General features: G+C 63.1%; 1 protein-coding gene across 1 annotated transcript; it reads left to right on the forward strand.

Moving 5' to 3' along the window:
• Nucleotides 1-6,604, forward strand: BLVRB (biliverdin reductase B). Its single transcript, XM_030546682.1, has 5 exons — nucleotides 1-133; nucleotides 3,872-4,033; nucleotides 4,335-4,424; nucleotides 5,591-5,722; nucleotides 5,993-6,604. Exons 1-5 carry the CDS (start codon nucleotides 52-54, stop codon nucleotides 6,154-6,156), a joined length of 630 nt encoding a protein of 209 aa, XP_030402542.1. The 5' UTR covers nucleotides 1-51; the 3' UTR covers nucleotides 6,157-6,604.
• Nucleotides 6,605-18,382: the final 11,778 nt, after the last annotated feature.

The raw sequence follows: 18,382 nt of genomic DNA on the forward strand, positions 1-18,382 counted from the left end.
CTCTCCCCGCACGGGGAGTCGGGAGCCGGAGCCGGAGCGGAGCCGCCCAGCATGGCAGCCTGCAGGAACATTGTCATTTTCGGGGCCACCGGCATGACCGGCCTGGCCACCCTGGCGCAAGCCCTGCAGGCGGGTAAGCGGGGCGCGGGGCCCCCGGGGGGCCCGGGCACAGACAGGGGCTGCACGCGGGTGGCGGAGCCCGAGGGAGGCACCTGCCGCCGGTCCCAGTCCTGCCTCCGTCACTCGCTCCCTCTCGGGATCTCTGCTGGGGACCCACTTTCCCCTCCTCGAACATCGGGCAACGGATCCTCCCCGTGTCTGCTGCGACCGGGGGCGCTTCGGGAAAGGGGCTGCGTCTTGCTGTGTCTGTGCAGCGCCTGGCGCCACGGGGCCTGATCTCGGCTGGGGTCTGGGCAGCGCCCGGCCCGACGGGGCCCTGATCTTGGCTGGGGTCTGGTTGGTGCCTGGCCCGACGGGGCCCTGATCTCAGCCGGGGTCTGGGTGGTGCCCAGCCCGACGGGGCCCTGATCTCGGCCAGGGTCTGGGCAGCGCCCAGGCTCTACGTGACTTCTGGGTCTCTGGGTGGGGAAGGCACATGTGAGCTGGAGAGATAAGATGGGGGCGTTGGTATCAGGGCTGCCAGGGGCCAGAAACAGCTGAACAGAGCCAGCATAGAGGGGTGGGGTGTTTTTAGCCTGCGTTGCATTGAGCTGGCGCTAGCGTAGACTGTCCTGGTGCTGCGGGCACTCGAAAGGCTCACAGGGTGAGGGCCTTGGTGTCTGTGGGTCCTAGGCTCAGCTCTGCCACTGACTCTGCAGAAATGGGGCACAGCCTGGCACTGCGTGACTCAGTTTCCCCAGCTGCGGGATGGGGAGGGTGGAGCACTTTGCGGCCCCTCTGATGAAAGGGGCTACAAACCGGTGCCTGGGCTTTCTCTGCTCCAGCCCTGTTCGCTCTGGGAGGTCAAACGCTACCAGTGGCCCGACTTGGTGGCAGATTTCGTGGAGGGCCACCAGTCCCCAGCACAGATCTAGGCGTGGGAAGGGGACGCTTCCCTCACTCCCAGAGGCAGCACTTGCCTCCGTCCCCATCTCGGCACCACACGAGCCTGGTGCATTGAGCGATCGGCCCTGGTGTGGCCGCCGCACAAGGCACCCGAATGCTGTGCCCTGGGTCCCCGAGCCCCACCCCGAGCGGTGCAGGATCAGCGCTGGGTGAACCACGAGCAAGGTCTGTCCCAAGGAGCCAGCGGGTAGGCGCTCGGCTGCAGGACCCTCAGAGCGAGCAGCTGGGGCCAGGAACCCGGTACTCCCCTGGGAAACGCAGCTGCCATGAAGGTTGAGAGGGGCTGGATCGGGCTCACTGGGCACCAGAGACTCCAGGAGACAAAGGCAGAGCGGTTAGGTGTATTACGGCAGCACTAGGGAGCCACAGTCCTGGAGCCGGACCCTGCGGTGCCAGGTGCTGCATGGCCCACAACAGCCGGGCCCTGCCCCGCTAAGTGAGGAACGAGACCCAGCGGCTGGACGCTGCAGCGAGTAAATTCAGGCAGGTTGGTACCCAGGCGCTGGAGCAAACAACCTGGCAGACGGGGAACCCCAGCAGCCAGCGCCTGCAGATCCAGCCCGAGCGTCTCTTTCAACAGCCCCCCTCCAGCACGGCCACCAGCTCAGGCTGGGTGCGACCCTCCACCCTGTGTTACCACAATGGCAGATTGGGTGGGGTCCCTTGTGGCCTAAGGCTCCCTGAGGCTGCAATCGCTGGGGCCAGGGGCCAGGCCGAAGGAGAGCCCGGCCCTGCAGCACTGGCTCTGCCCGTGGGAGGCCCCGGCTTTGCCCCCATCCACCAGGACTGTGTGTGAAATGCCACCTAGCCGGGGAGGGCCAGTCCAGATGCCTGGGTTCTCTTCCCCGCTCCACCGGTGACCAGCTCGTGACTTGGGCAGGTCCCCCCGAGTCTCACTTCCTCAGTGAGGAGCATCCGGCAGCTTCTGTAGAGTTGTCAGCTAATGGGAAGTGCTGTGCTGGACCTGGAGTAGGATTAACCCAACAAAACCATTTATACTGCAGGAGCTGCCCAAGGCCTCTCATGCCGGGCGCCGCCCAGACCTCGGCCGAGAACAGGACCCTGTCGCACCGGGCACCACCCAGACCCTGGCTGAGATCGGGGCCCCGTCGTGCCGGGCGCCACCCAGACCCCGGCTGAGATTGGGGCCCCGTCGTGCCGGGCGCCGCCCAGACCCCAGCTGAGATTGGGGCCCCGTCGTGCCGGGCACCGCCCAGACCCTGGCTGAGATCGGGGCCCCATCACGCCGGGTGCCGCCCAGATCCCAGCTGAGATCGGGGCCCCATTGTGCCGGGCACCGCCCAGACCCTGGCTGAGATCGGGGCCCCGTCGTGCCGGGCGCCGCCCAGACCCCGGCTGAGATCGGGGCCCCGTGGTGCCGGGCACCGCCCAGACCTCGGCTGAGATTGGGGCCCCATCACGCCGGGTGCCGCCCAAGTGCCAGCCAAGATCAGGGCCCCTTTGGACCGGGCGCCACCCAGACCCCGGCCAAGCACCAGGCAGCATCTCACACCTAGTGTGCTCTGGTGTCAAATGCATTTCACAGCCGGTGTGCACTGGCATCTCACGTGCCAAGCGCCGGGCAGCATCTCACACCTGGTGTGCGCTGGTGTCATACAGGCCCAGAGAGACTCAACCTCTGTGTCAGAGCTGCCAGCGAGGGAGGGTCCGTCTGGTCCCGCAGCTCAGATGCCCCAACAAGGCAGAGCTCCCTGATCCTGCTGAGTCACAGGTTCCCCCCGCCCCCTGGTGCTCTCTTACCACCCCGTGGCGGGGAGCATAGGGGAGGGGAGAACAGCCTGCTCCTGCTGGCCCCAGGCCTGGGTCTCTGGTCCTCCGTGGGGGCCAGGGATGTGGGGTTAAAGCCGCTTTGCTGCCCCGTATCCTGGGCCCTGCCTGGCTTTGGAGTCGGTACAGCAGCCTCAGGGCTGCTCTAACTCCCACTCCGCCCCCATGGGCCCCGGGGGGCAGGGAATAGCCACAGCGCAGTGCACCCCGATCAGCGGAGTGGGGCACAGAGACCCTGGTGACAGGGACTCTCAGTAGGACCGGGGGGTTCTCCATGTACCGACCTCCTTGCAGCCCCAACCCACCCAGCCTAGTCACACTCCCCCCACCCCCAGGGCGGCCCCACGCCCCAGGATTGCTCTGGGGGAGACGCAGGGGGCTTGAGCTCCCCCTCTACTGGCTCAGAGCAGGTGCTGCAGGTGCGAGGTGTGCCCTGCGCAGTGCAGCGTGACCTTTGGGCATGGGACCGGGGGGCTGCTGGGTCTCTGGCCGAAGCTCCCACACCAGAGGGGTCCCACTACCCAGCCAGAGACTGACAGTAACTCCTGGCGCTTTGCAAACTGCCAAGAGATTGGTGTCAAAGGTGTTGTCCCCTGTGAATAGCCAGGGGAAACTGAGGCACAGGGACGTGGCAAGGCTGAGGCCACACAGTGAGTATCAGAGCCAGAAAGGGAACCCAGGAGTCCGGGCCCCAAAAACCCTCTCACCGCACTCTACCTACTAGCCCTCACTTCCCTCCCAGAGCCAGGGACAGAACCCAGGAGTCCTGGCTCCCCCCTACCCCCGGTCTAACCACCAGACCCCCCTCCCTTCCCAGAGCCAGGGATAGAACCCAGGCGTCCTGGCTCCCCCCTTCCCCCGGTCTAACCACCAGACCCCACTCCCCTCTCAGACCCGGGTATAGAACCCAGGCGTCCTGGCTCCCAGCCCCCTACTCTCACCACTAGACCCCACTCCCTCTGGCACCACCCAAGGCTCCCCCCTGCGCACACCCACTCGCTGTCTCTCCCACTGGCAGGGTACCAGGTGACGGTGCTGGTGCGGGACCCAGCACGGCTGCCCCCGGAGCACCGGCCGGCGCGGGTCGTGGTGGGCGACGTGCTGAACCCGGCGGACGTGGACAAGGCGATTGAGGGGCAGGACGCTGTCATCATCATCCTGGGCACCCGCAACGACCTCAGTACTACGCACCCCCCCAGGGACTGGGGCCCCTCCCTTGGCCCCTGCGCTGCTCTCTCCTCCTGCCCCCCGGGCCCCTCCCTCGGCCTCTGCGCTCCCCACTCCTCCCCCCTGGGGCCCCTCCTCCAGCCCCCGTGCTCCCTGCTCCTCCTGCCCAGCCCTGCACCCTCTGTCCCACCCCCTGCACCCCCCAAGCTCCCCCTGCCCCATCCCACACAGCCCCCATGCCCAACGAATCCCCCTACCTTTGGCACTGCCCCCCAATCCCTGGAGCCCCCTGACCCATCTGCTCTCCCATCCAGGCCCCACCACCATGATGTCTGAGGGCACCAGGAACATCGTGGCTGCCATGAAGGCCCACGGGATCCGGAAGGTGGTCGTGTGCCTGTCGGGTGAGTCCAGTGGCCCCCGCCCTGAGCTGTGGGGCACCAGCTGGGTGCATGCCCCTGCCAGCGGCTCCCTGGGCTCGTGGCCGGCCAGCGTGGGCCATGCGGGGGCCGGATTCCGGCTATGTCCTTCCACGAGCTGTGCAGCCCTTGGGCCCAGCTGCTCTCTGAGCACGGGGGGACCCTGCCCTGCACCCAGGCTATGGAGGAGGTTTCTTGTTCAGCCCCTCCCCGCGTTAGCGGCTCCGGTTTGCCAGGTTCTGGTGCCAGCTCTGGGATCAGCAGAACGATGGGGCAGATGGGAGCCCTGGGGGCCGGCCGGCCGCAAACTCGTAGGAGAAACCCCATGGAATTGGTTCAGCGGGCGCCGTTCCAAGCCCTCCGGCCTAGTGCTGGGGGGAGAGACCACAGAGGGAGCTGAGCAGCCGCATCCGGCAGAGCACCCTGGGGTGGGGGGTTATCGGCGTCTCCCTCGTCGCATGGTCCTGGACTGGCCCCGCCATGCAGCGATGCCTCGTGGGTCTTTGGGAGGGTTCCCCTCCTGGTCGTTCCTCCCCTGCCAGGGAGGGGCCTGCTCCCGCGGGCTCCTAAGCCCTTTGCCTCGGGTTCAGTAGCACGTCCGCCCCTTCGCTCCCCCTGGTGTCCTGGGGGCTGTGGGGCTGCCCCAAGCTGGGAGAAACGAGCCCCTTGCGGTAACCTGGCCGCAGGGTCGCCCGGCAGCTTCCTCACGTGCAACACTCCAGGGTTACCCGCTACTGTCTGACGGGCCTTGCAGGCGCCTCACGTCCCTGCCTTACCGGATACCCCCGTCTCCCTCCGTGGGCAGAGCACAGTCACCAGTGGCTTTATCCTCGCATCTCCCGGGGTAAGCCCCACCTCTCAGCTGGGGGACAAAAGGACTTGCCCAAGTCACACAGAAAATCAGTGGGAGAGAACCCAGGAGTCCTGGCTCCCACCCTCCTGTTCTAGCCACTAGAGCCCACTCCCCTCCCAGAGCTGGGGAGAGAACCCAGGAGTCCTGGCTCCCAGTCCCCCTGCTCTGACCACTAGCCCCTCCTCCCCTCCCCTCCCCTCCCCTCCCAGAGCTGAGGAGAGAACCCAGGAGTCCGGGCTTTGCCGCCACTGCCCTTCCTCCCCTGTTCTGACTCTCCCTTCATGCCCCTCCCCTGTAGCTTTCCTGATGTGGGACCTGAAGAAGGTGCCACCCAAGCTCCTGCCCGTGACGGAGGATCACATCCGCATGCACCAAATCCTGCTGGAGTCGGGGCTGGACTGCGTCTCCGTCATGCCGCCCCACATCGCCGGTGGGTAGGGGGCTCTGGCTGGGACCAGCTGGAGAGGGGGGCCGGGTGGGCTCCCCCCTGGGTCACGGAGGGCAATGTGGGGGCAGGATACCCCCTCCCAGTTGGAGGGCTGGGTGGGTGGGTGACTTGGAGCGGGGCCCCACGTCACGCACACACACATACACCCCCCAGACGGGCTCGCTGGCCGAGCAGGGGGCTGGCATGGGAAGAAGGGGCCGGTGACCCTCCGTGCCGGCTCTGTCCCAAGCTGTCCCTCCCTCTGCCCACCAGACGACCAGCCGCTGACCGGGGACTATACAGTGACGGTGAACACGTCCGGCGGCGCCCGGGTCATCTCCAAGCACGACCTCGGCCACTTCTTCCTGAAATGCCTCACCACCTCAGAGTACGACGGGCAGAGCGTCTACCTCTCCAGGAACTACCCCAAGGTGTGAGGGCGCCGTGCTGCCCCTGCCGCTTGGATCCAGCCGCCAGCTGCCACTTACCTGCAACCTCGCTGCCTGCTCCGGATCCGGGGGGCTCGGCCCAGCTCCTAGCCACTACCGCAGCGCAAGTGGGGCTGGCTGGGCCCCTGGATCGGGGGCCAAATGAGCTAATCTGAGTTCAGGTCTGTCCTGTCCTCCACGGCCCGTGACAGGAGAGAAAATTCAGCCTCCAGCTCCCCAGCGTCTTTCCGCAGGTCAGTTCGCGAAGCTCCTTCGGGGCCAGCGCTCCACCCCGGCTGGAGCTGCCCTGCTCACCCCATGGCGACCCCTTGCTGCCGAGCCCAGGCCTCGGGCTGCCTTTGCTATTCAGCTGTGGTTTGCTTCTCGCAGGCGGCAGGAGCCTCTGCCCACCTGCCACGCAGGGACGAGTAAAGATTTCCTATTTTCTCAGACTGCATCTCGCGAGTCTCTGTCATCTCTGAGCAGCCAGCTCCCCAGCGTGCGTGGGGGTCATTGCGGGATTAGCCTGTGCAACTCCTTGCCACTGGATTGCAATGGAGCGTTAAACAAGGCTCCGATGAGCAGGAATAGCCAGTGCTCCGGATGCAGGGATTAAAACTACAGTGGAGAATTTGGGACAGTGGGCACCCCCGGCTGCAGGGCAGCATCGTCATGTCACGCTCCAAGCACCTTTCCGCCCTGGATCTCAAAGCACTTCACACAGACGGGGCAGGACCATTATCCTCATGTTACAGCTGGGGAAATCAAGGCACAGAGCGGGAAAGTGACTTGCCCTAGCTGGGAACAGGCCCTAAGTGTCCCGTCTGCCCGGGCACCATTCTAACCCTCCAGCTAAGAGAGTTCACGTCTCCCTGGGGACGGCACTGCGGGGTCTCTGGAGCAGCTGCTGCTGGCCCATTGCAGACAGGATACCGGGCCAGATGGGCTCTGGTGTGATCCGAGGGGTGGGGTGGGGCGATTCCTCAGCCCCCAAACAGCTGTGCAGATATTAGCCAATTAGCCCCTGGTGCCCTGCGTGGCAGGCAGGAATCCCACGTGCCAGAGGGGCACCCAGCTGCTGAAGAGGGAAGGGCTAGTCCACTGAGGATCGCACTGGCCCCTGAGAACAATGGGCTCTGCTGGGGGCTGAGGGGCACCATGGCCTAGTGGTTAGACCACCGGCCTGGGGCACGTGGGAGACCTGGACCAATAACCATGTTTCTGAATCCTGTACAAGGTGCCAGGCCGAGCCACAGAGCCACAGTGTCCTCTGATGGGCTCTGCACCCCAGGGAGCACCTCAGCAGGGCTGCAGACTGTTTAAAGGGATAGCACCCAGGTCCCATTTGGGGAAACCGAGGCACGGAGCAATGCAGCGACTTGCCCAAGGCCATAGAAGGAGGCACTGGTAGAGCCAGGCATTGAAGCTATGTCCACAGTGGGAGAACAAGGTGCTGAATCCAGCTGAGCCGCTGTACCCAGCTTCCTGGAGATTAGGCAGGAAGGAAACCCTGGGGTCCTCTGGTCTGACCTGCTTAGCCCTGGCTTGAGGCTGGAGCACATCTCCCCGAGGGGCAGCCCGGGTGCGAGCCACGAAGGGCCGTAGGGTTTAGGTGCCACCGCGGGGCACCAGCCTGCAGCTCAGCCCATGGCATGCACAAGGCCACTTGGGTCCTGGCCTCTGGGCACCCGTCTCCCGCCGGAGCCCCCGAGCAATGCCCACGCCGGGGGAGACAGGGACTTCGCCTCAGGTCTCACGTCGGCGCCTGACCTGGACAGGGGCTTGGATGCTGCCTCTGGGATCGGGCCACCGGGCGCGTTCACAAAACACCAGCTGGGTTGGGGGGAGAAAGCTCTCCCTTGTGAGCTGTGCATGGGGCACCCCCCAGCAGGTGGGGGACACTTGGCTCCAGCCCCCCCTTGGGAAAATGAGGGGGAGGGAACAGGGATCTGGCAGCTCTCAGGTGAGAGCCCTTGTTCCATTGCTAGTCAAAGCTTCTCAGGGGAGGAAGGAAAATGGCAAGATTCTGGGCCTGGGGGCAGGACGATGCTTGGGAGACATGGTCTCATTCCCCAGACTCCCCACGCCCCCCCAGGGAACCACGCTGGAGGCTGACAGGGCGGGTGTCTTGTTCTGTGTCTGTGCAGCACCTAGCACTCTGGGCACCACGGCAACGCAAGTAATAAACCACCACCCAAGGGGGCAGATCCTGACCTGCCCCATCCCCTGCAGCTGGCAGCTCAGGAGCTGACCCCCCTGCAGCCCGGCAGAAACCAGCTGGTGCTGCACAAACAACCCACCAGTGCCGCAGGGCTTGTATCTGCAGCTTTCACTCACCCGTCAGTGGGCCAAGACTCCCTGGCTGCCCTGGGGTAACAGGGACGGGCAGCAACAGGCCACAGAGCCCAGGGGAGCTGCCACCAGCTCCCTGCCCCCACCCTGGGCATGCCAAGGCATTAACCATAGACTCCCTTGATCACAGAACTCCAGAGCCAGAGACAGAACCCAGGAGTCCTGGCTTTCCCCCTCCCCCCAGCCACCACTCCCCTCCCAGAGCTGGGGACAGAACCCAGGAGTCCTGGCCCCCAACCCCTCCCCTCCCTGAGCTGAGAAAGAACCCAGGAGTTCTGGCCCCCAGCCCCTCCCTGAGCTGAGCTGAGAAAGAACCCAGGAGTCCTGGCTCCCAGCCCCCCTGCTCTAACCCACCAGCCCCCACTCCCCTCCCAGAGCTGCGGATAGAACCCAGGAGTCCTGGCTCCCAGCCCCTCCCGCTCTGACCCACCAGACCCCACTCCCCTCTCACAGCCGGGGAGAGAACCCAGGAGTCCTGGCTCCCAGCCCCCCCTGCTCTAACCCACCAGCCCCCACTCCCCTCCCAGAGCCAGGGAGAGAACCCAGGAGTCCTGGCTCCCAGCCCCCCTGCTCTAACCCACCAGCCCCCACTCCCCTCCCAGAGCCGGGGAGAGAACCCAGGAGTCCTGGCTCCCAGCCCCCCTGCTCTGACCCACCAGCCCCCACTCCCCTCCCAGAGCCAGGGATAGAACCCAGGAGTCCTGGCTCCCAGCCCCCCTGCTCTAACCGCTAGACCCCACTCCCCTCCCAGAGCTGCGGATAGAACCCAGGAGTCCTGGCTCCCAGCCCTCAGGCAGTAACTTCCCTTGGACCCAGAAGTCGCGCTGCTCGCTCACCCCCGGGGCTGGACCTTTCAGTCCCGGGGCAGCGGGGTGCAGGACAGGAGGTGATCGCAGCCCCCCAAAGGGCGGGCCGGAGACACCTGGAGTGGCCAGGTGAGTCCCCGCCTGGCCAATCCCAGCCTCCCGAGGCACCCGAACCAGCCAATGGGGGCCGGGGTCTGCTGGGCCGGGAGGGGCCCGCGGGCGGCCCGTGCAGACCCCGGCCTAACTCCGGAGCAGCGGGCTGGGATGGGATTTTGCACTGGGGGCTGGACACCCCTCGGCACATCCCTTATCTGTGCCCCCCCCAGCAGCCCTGCAATAAGGGCTGCACCCACCCTGCTCACCCCTTACCTGTGCCCCCTGCGCCCCCCCAACAGCCCTGCAGTGAGGGCTGCACCCCTCCACTCACCCCTTACCTGTGCCCCCTGCAGCTCCCCCTAACAACCCTGCAATGGGGGCTGCACCCCCCGGTTCAGCCCTTACCTGTGCCCCCTGCACCCCCTCCAACAGCCCTGCAATGGGGGCTGCACCCTCCCGCTCACCCCTTATCTGTGCCCCCCGCACCTCTCCCCCGGCAGCCCTGCAATGGGTGCTGCACCCCCCCCTGCTCACCCCTTACCTGTGCCCCCTGCGCCCCCCCAACAGCCCTGCAGTGAGGGCTGCACCCCTCCACTCACCCCTTACCTGTGCCTCCTGCACCCCCTCCAACAGCCCTGCAATGGGGGCTGCACCCCTCCGCTCACCCCTTACCTGTGCCCCCTGCGGCTCCCCCTAACAACCCTGCAATGGGGGCTGCACCCCCCGGTTCAGCCCTTACCTGTGCCCCCTGCACCCCCTCCAACAGCCCTGCAATGGGGGCTGCACCCTTTCCGCTCACCTCTTATCTGTGCCCTCCTAACAGCCCTGAAATGGGGGCTGCACCCCCCAGTTCAGCCCTTACCTGTGCCCCCTGCACCCGCTCCAGCAGCCCTGCAATGGGGGCTGCACCCTCCCGCTCACCCCTTATCTGTGCCCCCCGCACCTCTCCCCCGGCAGCCCTGCAATCGGGGCTGCACCCCCAGCCAGGGCCGTCCTTAGGATTTATGGTGCCCTAGGTGGGATTATTAAACTGGTGCCCCTGTGCCTGTCTTGCTCTTAGCAACAGAAACATAAGCTTAGATATTGGAAAACTTGCCACATGCATGTTATTAAAACCAGTTTAAGGTAGTGAAGCCGCTGTAACGCTGATGGACTAGCACTAAGGAAGCAGCACTATAGAAAAAATTCTGATTTGACAGAATGATGCAAATAATATAATGGTTTTAATTTGTCAACATTTCATTGGAAATGTCTATGAAGAGGTATTGAAACAAGGATTAGTTTTTAATTAAAAGCAATCTTTCTGGCTTTCTGGGCTGCAAAATCAGTAATAACGTCACCGTATGACAAAGACAAAGTGATGTCTTGTTTGATTGCAAGAACAGCAAGACCAGTCAAGTGTTCCTGACTCCTTGTAGAGCGGAGATAGTTTTTAATGAGCTTTAGTTTTGAGAAAGTCCGTTCTCCTGATGCTGCTGTTACAGGAATTGTCAGTAGAATATGAGTGGCAATGTCCACACAGGATATGTCAACAAGTTTGCGGGTCTGAGTAAACTGTGCAATGTCCATCATTGATTTTGCACGTGGCACCAGAGGACAGTGTACTCAATTCTTCATACAGTTCAAGTCCATTTAAATCAACACGATCGCCGTGCTTCAGGAGGCTCTCTAGGTCAGGGATCCCCAATGCGGTGCCCGAGGGTGTCACGGCGCCCGCAGGGGCCTCTCGGTGCGCCTGCGCACTGGCTGGCAGAGGAGCATCTGCCAAAATGCCACTGAAATTTGGCAGCATTTCACCGGCGACACTTGATGACACTGCTTGCCGCCAACAAGTTTGTGTCATCCAGAGGCGTCGCCGCTGAAATGCTGCCGAATTTCAGCGGCATTTCGGCGGACGCTCGTCCACCGCCACGGTCCTTTGTCTGGCACCCGCCAGATGAAAAAGGTTGAGGACCACTGCTCTAGATTCTTGCACTTTGTCATTAGTTGCTCTTGTTTTCCTATTTCATTGAATTTAGTTCCACTCAGCCTGCTGCCAGCTGAGTGAATGGAACCCCAGGCCGACAGCGGGTTGAGTGGCTCAGCCGCCAGGTTGCTCAGCCTGCTGCCAGCCTGGGGTTCCTTGGGGGTCCCCAGGCCAGCAGTGGATGCTGAGTGGGGCCAGTGGCCAGGCCCCCGGGTGGCAGTGGGGCAGCAGTTGTTGGAGGGCTCTATTTAGCAGTAACAGGGCTATAGGAAAGTCAGTCAACATTTTTTGTTTCTCTGAAGAAAACTGGCCCACTCCCTTCCCCATACCAACCTTGTCACAAATAATTGTCAACAAATTAATTTTCTGGTTTTGGCTAAGATATTGGTTTAAAAAAATATTGAAATTGAAATTCAGGATTGTTAGCAAGCATTTTTCGCGAACGAATTTGTTAAATGACAATCTAAATGGCAACACAGTACTGCCTTCATACTTGGCTCACCCCCCAGCCTGCTGGTCCAACAGTTGCAGTAGAGGAGGAGATAGGTGGAAAACTGCAGGACCCCAAAAGCCACCTCTTGGGGTGCAGAGTGGCAACAGCAGCAGCAAACCCTCAGGTCTGATCACATGTCAATGGGCACCACCGCCAGCCCAACGGACCATGGTGAAGTTAGCACAGCATCTGATCTCAGGGACCAGGCACCCAGGGAGCCACAGCAGCTCATCCTGCCCTATGCAGCTCCCCGCGGATGAGATGGATCGCTGGCAGCCTGGGGGAGAGACGCGCTCCCCAGCTAGGGTGATAGATCCAGATGTCCTGATTTTATAGGGCCAGTCCCAATATTTGGGGCTTTGTCTTATATAGGCACCAATTACCCCCACCTAGGGTGACCAGACAGCAAGTGAAAAATCAGGAAGGGGGGTAGGGGGAGGAATAGGAGCCTATATAAGAAAAAGACCCCAAAATTGGGACTGTCCCTATAAAAGTGGGACATCTGCTCACCCTCCAGGTGAGTTCCTTCCCCCACCCCTTCCCAGAGACCCCAGCAGCCAACCCCCCCCCCCGACTGTGCTGCATTCGGCTCTCTAGGACCCAGCAGCCCTGCTCTCACATGCTCCATTGCTTCCCCTCTGGGGCTCGGTGCCCCCAGACCCAGTGGTGCCCCAGGCGGCTGCCTGTTCTGCCTATGGCTGACAGCCCTGCCCCCAGCTCACCCCTTATCTGTGCCCCCCCGCCCCGCTGCATCTCTCCTATCTCCCCCCACCATGAACTACATCTCCAGCAGCTGCATAACATTGAAGGAGGGGGTGGGGGCTGGGGAGGAGGGGCTCTGCCCAGCTGGGGGAGGGGGTGGGAGCTGGGCCCAGCTGGGAGAGGGAGGGGGTGGGAGCTGGGGGGGAGGGGGTGGGAGCTTGGCCTGGCTAGGAGAGGGAGGGGGAGGGGGCTGGAGAGGGGGTGGGCGCTGGGGGGGAGGGGCTCCGCCCAGCTGGGCCCAGCTGGGGGGGAGGGGCTCCGCCCAGCTCGGGGAGGGGGGTGGGAGCTGGGCCCGGCTGGGAGAGGGAGGGGGCGGGGGTGGGTGCTGGGGGGGAGGGGTTCTGCCCAGCTAGGGGAGGGGGTGGGAGCTGGGCCCGGCTGGGAGAGGGAGGGGGCGGGGGTGGGTGCTGGGGGGGAGGGGCTCCGCCCAGCTGGGGGAGGGGGTGGGAGCTTGGCCTGGCTGGGAGAGGGAGGGGGTGAGGGCTGGGGGGGAGGGGCTCCGCCCAGCTGGGGGAGGGGGTGGGAGCTTGGCCTGGCTGGGAGAGGGAGGGGGTGGGGGCTGGGGAGGAGGGGCTCCGCCCAGCTGGGGGAGGGGGTGGGAGCTTGGCCTGGCTAGGAGAGGGAGGGGGTGGAGGCTGGGGAGGAGGGGCTCTGCCCATCTGGGGGGAAGGGGAAGGAACAGCTTGGAGGAATGTGGGGGGTGGCAAAGGGGTGCATGGTGGTAGGTGTAAGGTGTTGGGGGAGGGTTTGGGGAGAGGCTGGGTTGTGGGGGGGGTCACCTGTCCTCTCTAGGAACTAGTGGAGAGAGGGGGCAATTGAGGGGGTGAGGGGAGCCTTGGAGGGGAGCTGGGAGTCAGGGTAGGGGGAGAGGCAGTGGGGTGCCATGCTGGTAGAAGGTTGTGGGGGTGGGGGAGCCTTGGAGGGGGCTGGGAATTGCAGTGGTGGGAGGGGTGGTGGGGTGCCATGTTGGTGGAAGGTTGCGGGGGTGGGGGGAGTCTTGGAGGGGGGCTGGGAGTCGGGGTGGGGGGAGGGGTGGGGGGTGAAGGTTGCAGGGGTGAGGGGAGCCTTGGAAGGGGCTGGGAGTCGGAGTGGGTGGAGGGGCAGTGGGGGGAGCCTTGGAGGGGGCTGAGAGTCGGGGGGGAGGGGCGGTGGGGTGGAAGGTTGCAGGGGTGGGGGGAGCCCTGGAGGGGGCTGGGAGTCGGGGTGAGGGGAGCCTTGGAGGGGGGTGAGAGTCGGGGGGGAGGGGCGGTGGGGTGGAAGGTTGCAGGCGTGGGGGGAGCCTTGGAGGGGGCTGGGAGTCAGGGTGGGGGAAGGGCCGGTGGGGGGAGCCTTGGAGGGGGCTGGGAGTCGGGGTGGGGGGAGCCTTGGAGGGGGCTGAGAGTCGGGGGGGAGGGCCGGTGGGGGGAGCCTTGGAGGGGGCTGAGAGTCGGGGGGAGGGGCGGTGGGGTGGAAGGTTGCAGGGGTGGGGGGAGCCTTGGAGGGGGCTGGGAGTCGGGGTGGGGGGAGGGCCGGTGGGGTGCCATGCTGGTGGAAGGTTGCAGGGTGGGGTATCAGGCGTGACTCAGGGTTTATAATGTCTGGGGCGGGGTGCTAGTTGCTGGGCTGGAGCCTGCATCCCACATGGGCCAGGAGATGAAGCAGCCGGCCGTCAGCCTGGGACCCCAGGGAAACGCCTCTTGGTCCAGCGTGTGGATCCTCGGCGGGGAGCGGGGGCACTGCCCAATAATGGGAACGTTTCTGGGCCAGGCCAGAAGCCGGGATTGCTGGCCCCGAATGGCTGGTGTCTCCCGTCGGCGCTTGCCAGGTTTGTCTGGAGCCGGAGCCGGAACCGGGAAAGAAGCGCTTAAATCCCCTGCGGATCAGGAGCGACCTCTGCCACCCTGGCCAGACTGGGCTTAATTCAGTGACGGGCGTTTGGACGCAAACAGCGTCTGCTGCTCCCCTTCCCAAGGCTGCCCCTCCCTGCCGGAGTCGCCCAGGCCGCTGGGAGGTCTGACTGAGCGGGTCACGTTCCAGGGCCAGGCCTGAGCTGAGCTGGGGCAGGTCCCCAGCTGCTTTCTCGGGGGCCCAGCTTGCGCCGCTCTCAGCACTACCCACCAGGCCCACACCTCCGTCTGAACTGCCTTCAGCCTTTGACAGCCATCGCCCCTCTGACCTGTCTCACATCAGCCTGCAGCTGCCAGGCCAGAGCCCCGGCTCGCCCCCCTCCACCACACCCTCGCCCCCAGGGCCTCGAAAGCATCTCTTTCACCCCCAGAACTCGGGCCAAGGAAAGGTCTCCCGTCTCTCCTCATCCCTCTAGTATCTCCAGAGCAGATGAGGCCCCCGGCTGCTCGCACCACTGTACGCCTAGGAGCACGCAGGCCCCATGGATGAGATGGGGAGGGACGGGGGGGCCAGAAGCACAGAGCAGCACAGAGACTTGCCCAGGCACCCGGGTTCGCCGGCAGACGCCGCAGCAAACCTGAGCCTGGGAACCGCCTTGGGGGAAGCGTGGCCGCAGGCTGAGCTGCTGCTGGCCAGCGCAGAGTTTGCTAAACCTGCCGATTCCTCCTTCGGAAGCTTTGAGATCCTGGACTCCGGCTATCTCAGCGACCTGGTCGGGGACGATCTGTTTTCCGACCTCGACACCTTGGGCTTCAAGAGCTTCGAGGCAGACGCGCCCAGCAGCTGGCAGCCCTCCCAGGCCAGCGGTGACCCGGCAGTGCCCTGCAACACGGCGGGGAGAGAGTGGCATTACCTCGAGCACCCGATGGAGATAGTCATGGGCTCCTAATGCCGTGCTTCTCCTGCCCGTCCTCCGCGTCCAGACACAGGCTGCTCAGGTTCCCTGCCGAAGCCGGGTCCTTGAACATCTCAGGCGATGAGGATAGTCGGTTACTTCTCTGGCGCTGCAGGATTGGGGCCTTCTGCTAGCACGAGTTGAAAACTCCTGTGTACCGCAGCCAATTGGCCTCTGACTTGCACCTGTTCCCACTCACTGCTGCCGAGCTACCTGTGCCATTGCCTCCTCCTCTCTCCGGATGGCGCGGAAGGCTCCTGCCGGAGGAGGTGGAAATTGGCATCGTGGCTTCCGTGAAGACAGATTTGGCTTGTGTTTTAATGCCGTAACGCTAGTGTCGAGAGAGAAAGCTACGAACCGGCCAGCTGCATCTCAGGTCATTGGCTGTTTTCCTCCATGAAGTGCCCGGCCAGCGTCTGTCTTGCTTCACGCCTAGAAAAATGGTTCTCGTCGGCCGGCCTGTAACTCGCGGACTCTGCACGTGGCAACTTGCCTCTTGCTTTACCGGCTGAGTCTACATCCAGGTACGGTGTCAGCTTCGGGAGCCAGCTTTGCTACTTCCAACCACAGGCTGGTCTCGCTGAAGTGGCCTTGGGGCGTATCTGATTGATGGAATTAATCCCTCTACCTCTGTGGGGCTGGGATTCTCTCTGGAGTCTCTCTGAGTAAGGGGCGTTAGCAGGATGTTGTCTTTTACCGACTCTCGACAGGGCTGCGGTGCGACCCCTCTCCTTCCACAAGGCTGCAGGAGCGCTGCACGGGATTAGTCCTGGGCAGACTCACGCTGTCAGAGTGACAGCAGCTGATCTCCGGAGAGCCCTCGCTGCTGGCCTGCAGCGTCCCCTCAGCCCGCAGGCACCTGTCTGAGGCCAGAAGGAGCCACGTTTGGCTGCCCCGAGACCACTGCTTGGTTTTTGCTCATGCATCCGGCTACCGGTCTTGCTGGGTTCAGGCAGCAAGCCAGCAAACAGCTGGGACTGGGGGGCTGTTCCCTGGATTCCTCTTCCGATGCTTCCCGTGCGATTTGTTGGCTGCAATACGTGATGCACGACATGTTGTTTTATGTGCACCCTAGTCAGTAAAAGTCTATCTCGTTGGGTCTGTTTCAAATAGCTTCCTGAGCGCCACAGAGCTCCGTGCTCTTTGCAGCAGGCTCTTGTCCGAAGTCTCGTCCGTGTTTCAGACCCAATCGTTGGCAGCGACGGGCCTGTTTTTTAAAATAGCGACGGACCTGTTTTCTCTCGCGGTGGGAGCCTCCGTGCTCTGCCCTCGGCCGATCCAGGCATGAACGCTGTCGCTGGAGAGCTGCAAAACTTCTTAAGAAGCCGTTGTGATTTTTAATGATTCCATCTTAGGCCTCTGAGCCTAGCAAGGCAGGCGCGATTCTTGTGTTCCGGGGCCAAGCCGAGACACCAGAGAGGGGAGACTCACCCAGTCTCTAATTAGATCCCTTTACAGGGTCTCAGGTTGGGCACACGCAAGTCACTGCTCCAAGTTGTGGTTTCAGTTCTCTTCTGGAAGCCTAGAATGTTTCCGTGGGTTGCTCTGGTCCTATACCCCTGAGATCTTTGCCTGGGTTGCACCAGGAAACCCATCCTGTGGTAACATGGCCCTACCTATTACAAGCTCCTCGGGGGTGTAAACTGGGGGCTGGCGGCTGGGAATGATTGAGAGGTCCAGCCTCCCTGAGTTTGGCCAGAGTCCTGTCTTCTCATCAGTCACAGCGTGGAAGATCACACCTGCCGTGCACAAGAGACTAGCCCTTGAGTCTGACTTTCAGACGTGCTCAGCCCCCTCCTGGTTTCAGCCATCGTCCCTGGGAGCTGCCAGGTGCTCAGGTGTTCGGCAGGTCTGGGCTGATCCTAGGGGTGCTGCACTCTTGGGCAGGGCTGCCGGGGGGGGGCAAGTGGGGCAATTTGCCCCAAGGCCTGGGGCCCTGTGAGCCCTGGCCTGGTGGCTGTCCAAGTCTTTGGTGGCGTTTCAGCGGTGGGGGGCCCTTCAGTGCTGCCGGAGATGCGGAGTGACTGAAGGGCCCCCCGCCGCCGAAATGCCGCCAAAGACCCAGACCACCGCCGGGTGAGTACAAGCACTGCAGCTCCCCTGCTCTGCCCCAGGGTCCTGCTCCTGGGAACCTGGCTTTAAGGGACCCAAAGACCTGGTGAGTGTTGACGTTTCATGAGAATACACAGAAATGTGAGATTTGTGCCAGGTGTACGTGCCTTGGAAGATAGAGCATTCCGGGGGGGGGTTGCCGTGTGTGTGAAGAGATGCCCATCTTGGTATGCTGCTCGGCCAGGGCTGGGGGGTCACGGTAGAACTGCACCTGTTCAGCGTTAGGATTATTATAAGCCACAGGCAGCGGACGCGCTCCATCCTGTTGGTGCCTGATGGTAACAGAACACAAAGCAGGCACCTTCTCCCAGAATACTTGGGCTGTACAGAGAGCAGCAGCCTGGCCATTGCAATCTCCAGCTGCGTTAGCAACGGCCCTGCAGGCTCTGGCCAAACTCCTGTTTCAGTCGCGTTCGGCCCAAGTGTGGAGCAGGGCTCGGTGTGGAGAAGTGGATGCACAAGGAGATCTAGCAGCTTTTCTTCTTAACCGAAATTACGTGACCTTTAACTAAATCCATGGTTAAGGAACGAGCTTAATTTATCTTACAGCCTTGTGTGCACGCATGTTTCAATCTGTAGTTTGCACCTTGCCAGTAATGGCAGGTTTTCATACCTGACAAGCTCAAATCCTGCTGTAATCTGGGTGTAAAGGATTCAGATATCAGTGTTAAATCACCCACGTGTGGCAAGTGCCCTGAATCTGCTGAGAAACTCTACAGCAAATGCTCCTTATGCAGATCTGCATCATTAAACTGTTCTGTAGCGTTGCTCTGCCTGAACTGTGAGTTTAAACTCAAGTCTCTTGCACGGATTGCACCTGTCTTGTTAAAGGTGATTGAATGAACTGTAGCTGGCTGCTCAGACAC

Source organism: Gopherus evgoodei, unplaced genomic scaffold (assembly GCF_007399415.2).
Source record: "Gopherus evgoodei ecotype Sinaloan lineage unplaced genomic scaffold, rGopEvg1_v1.p scaffold_48_arrow_ctg1, whole genome shotgun sequence".
Taxonomy (NCBI): domain Eukaryota; kingdom Metazoa; phylum Chordata; order Testudines; family Testudinidae; genus Gopherus; species Gopherus evgoodei.

What these genes read in the sequence shown, in the direction of transcription:
- BLVRB (XM_030546682.1), top strand. Translation starts at nt 52, where the DNA reads ATGGCAGCCTGCAGGAACATTGTCATTTTCGGGGCCACCGGCATGACC. An exon ending in GGGCACCCGCAACGACCTCA is followed by an intron (nt 4,034 to 4,334) that starts GTACTACGCACC and finishes TCTCCCATCCAG; the next exon opens with GCCCCACCACCATGATGTCT. An exon ending in CATGCCGCCCCACATCGCCG is followed by an intron (nt 5,723 to 5,992) that starts GTGGGTAGGGGG and finishes TCTGCCCACCAG; the next exon opens with ACGACCAGCCGCTGACCGGG.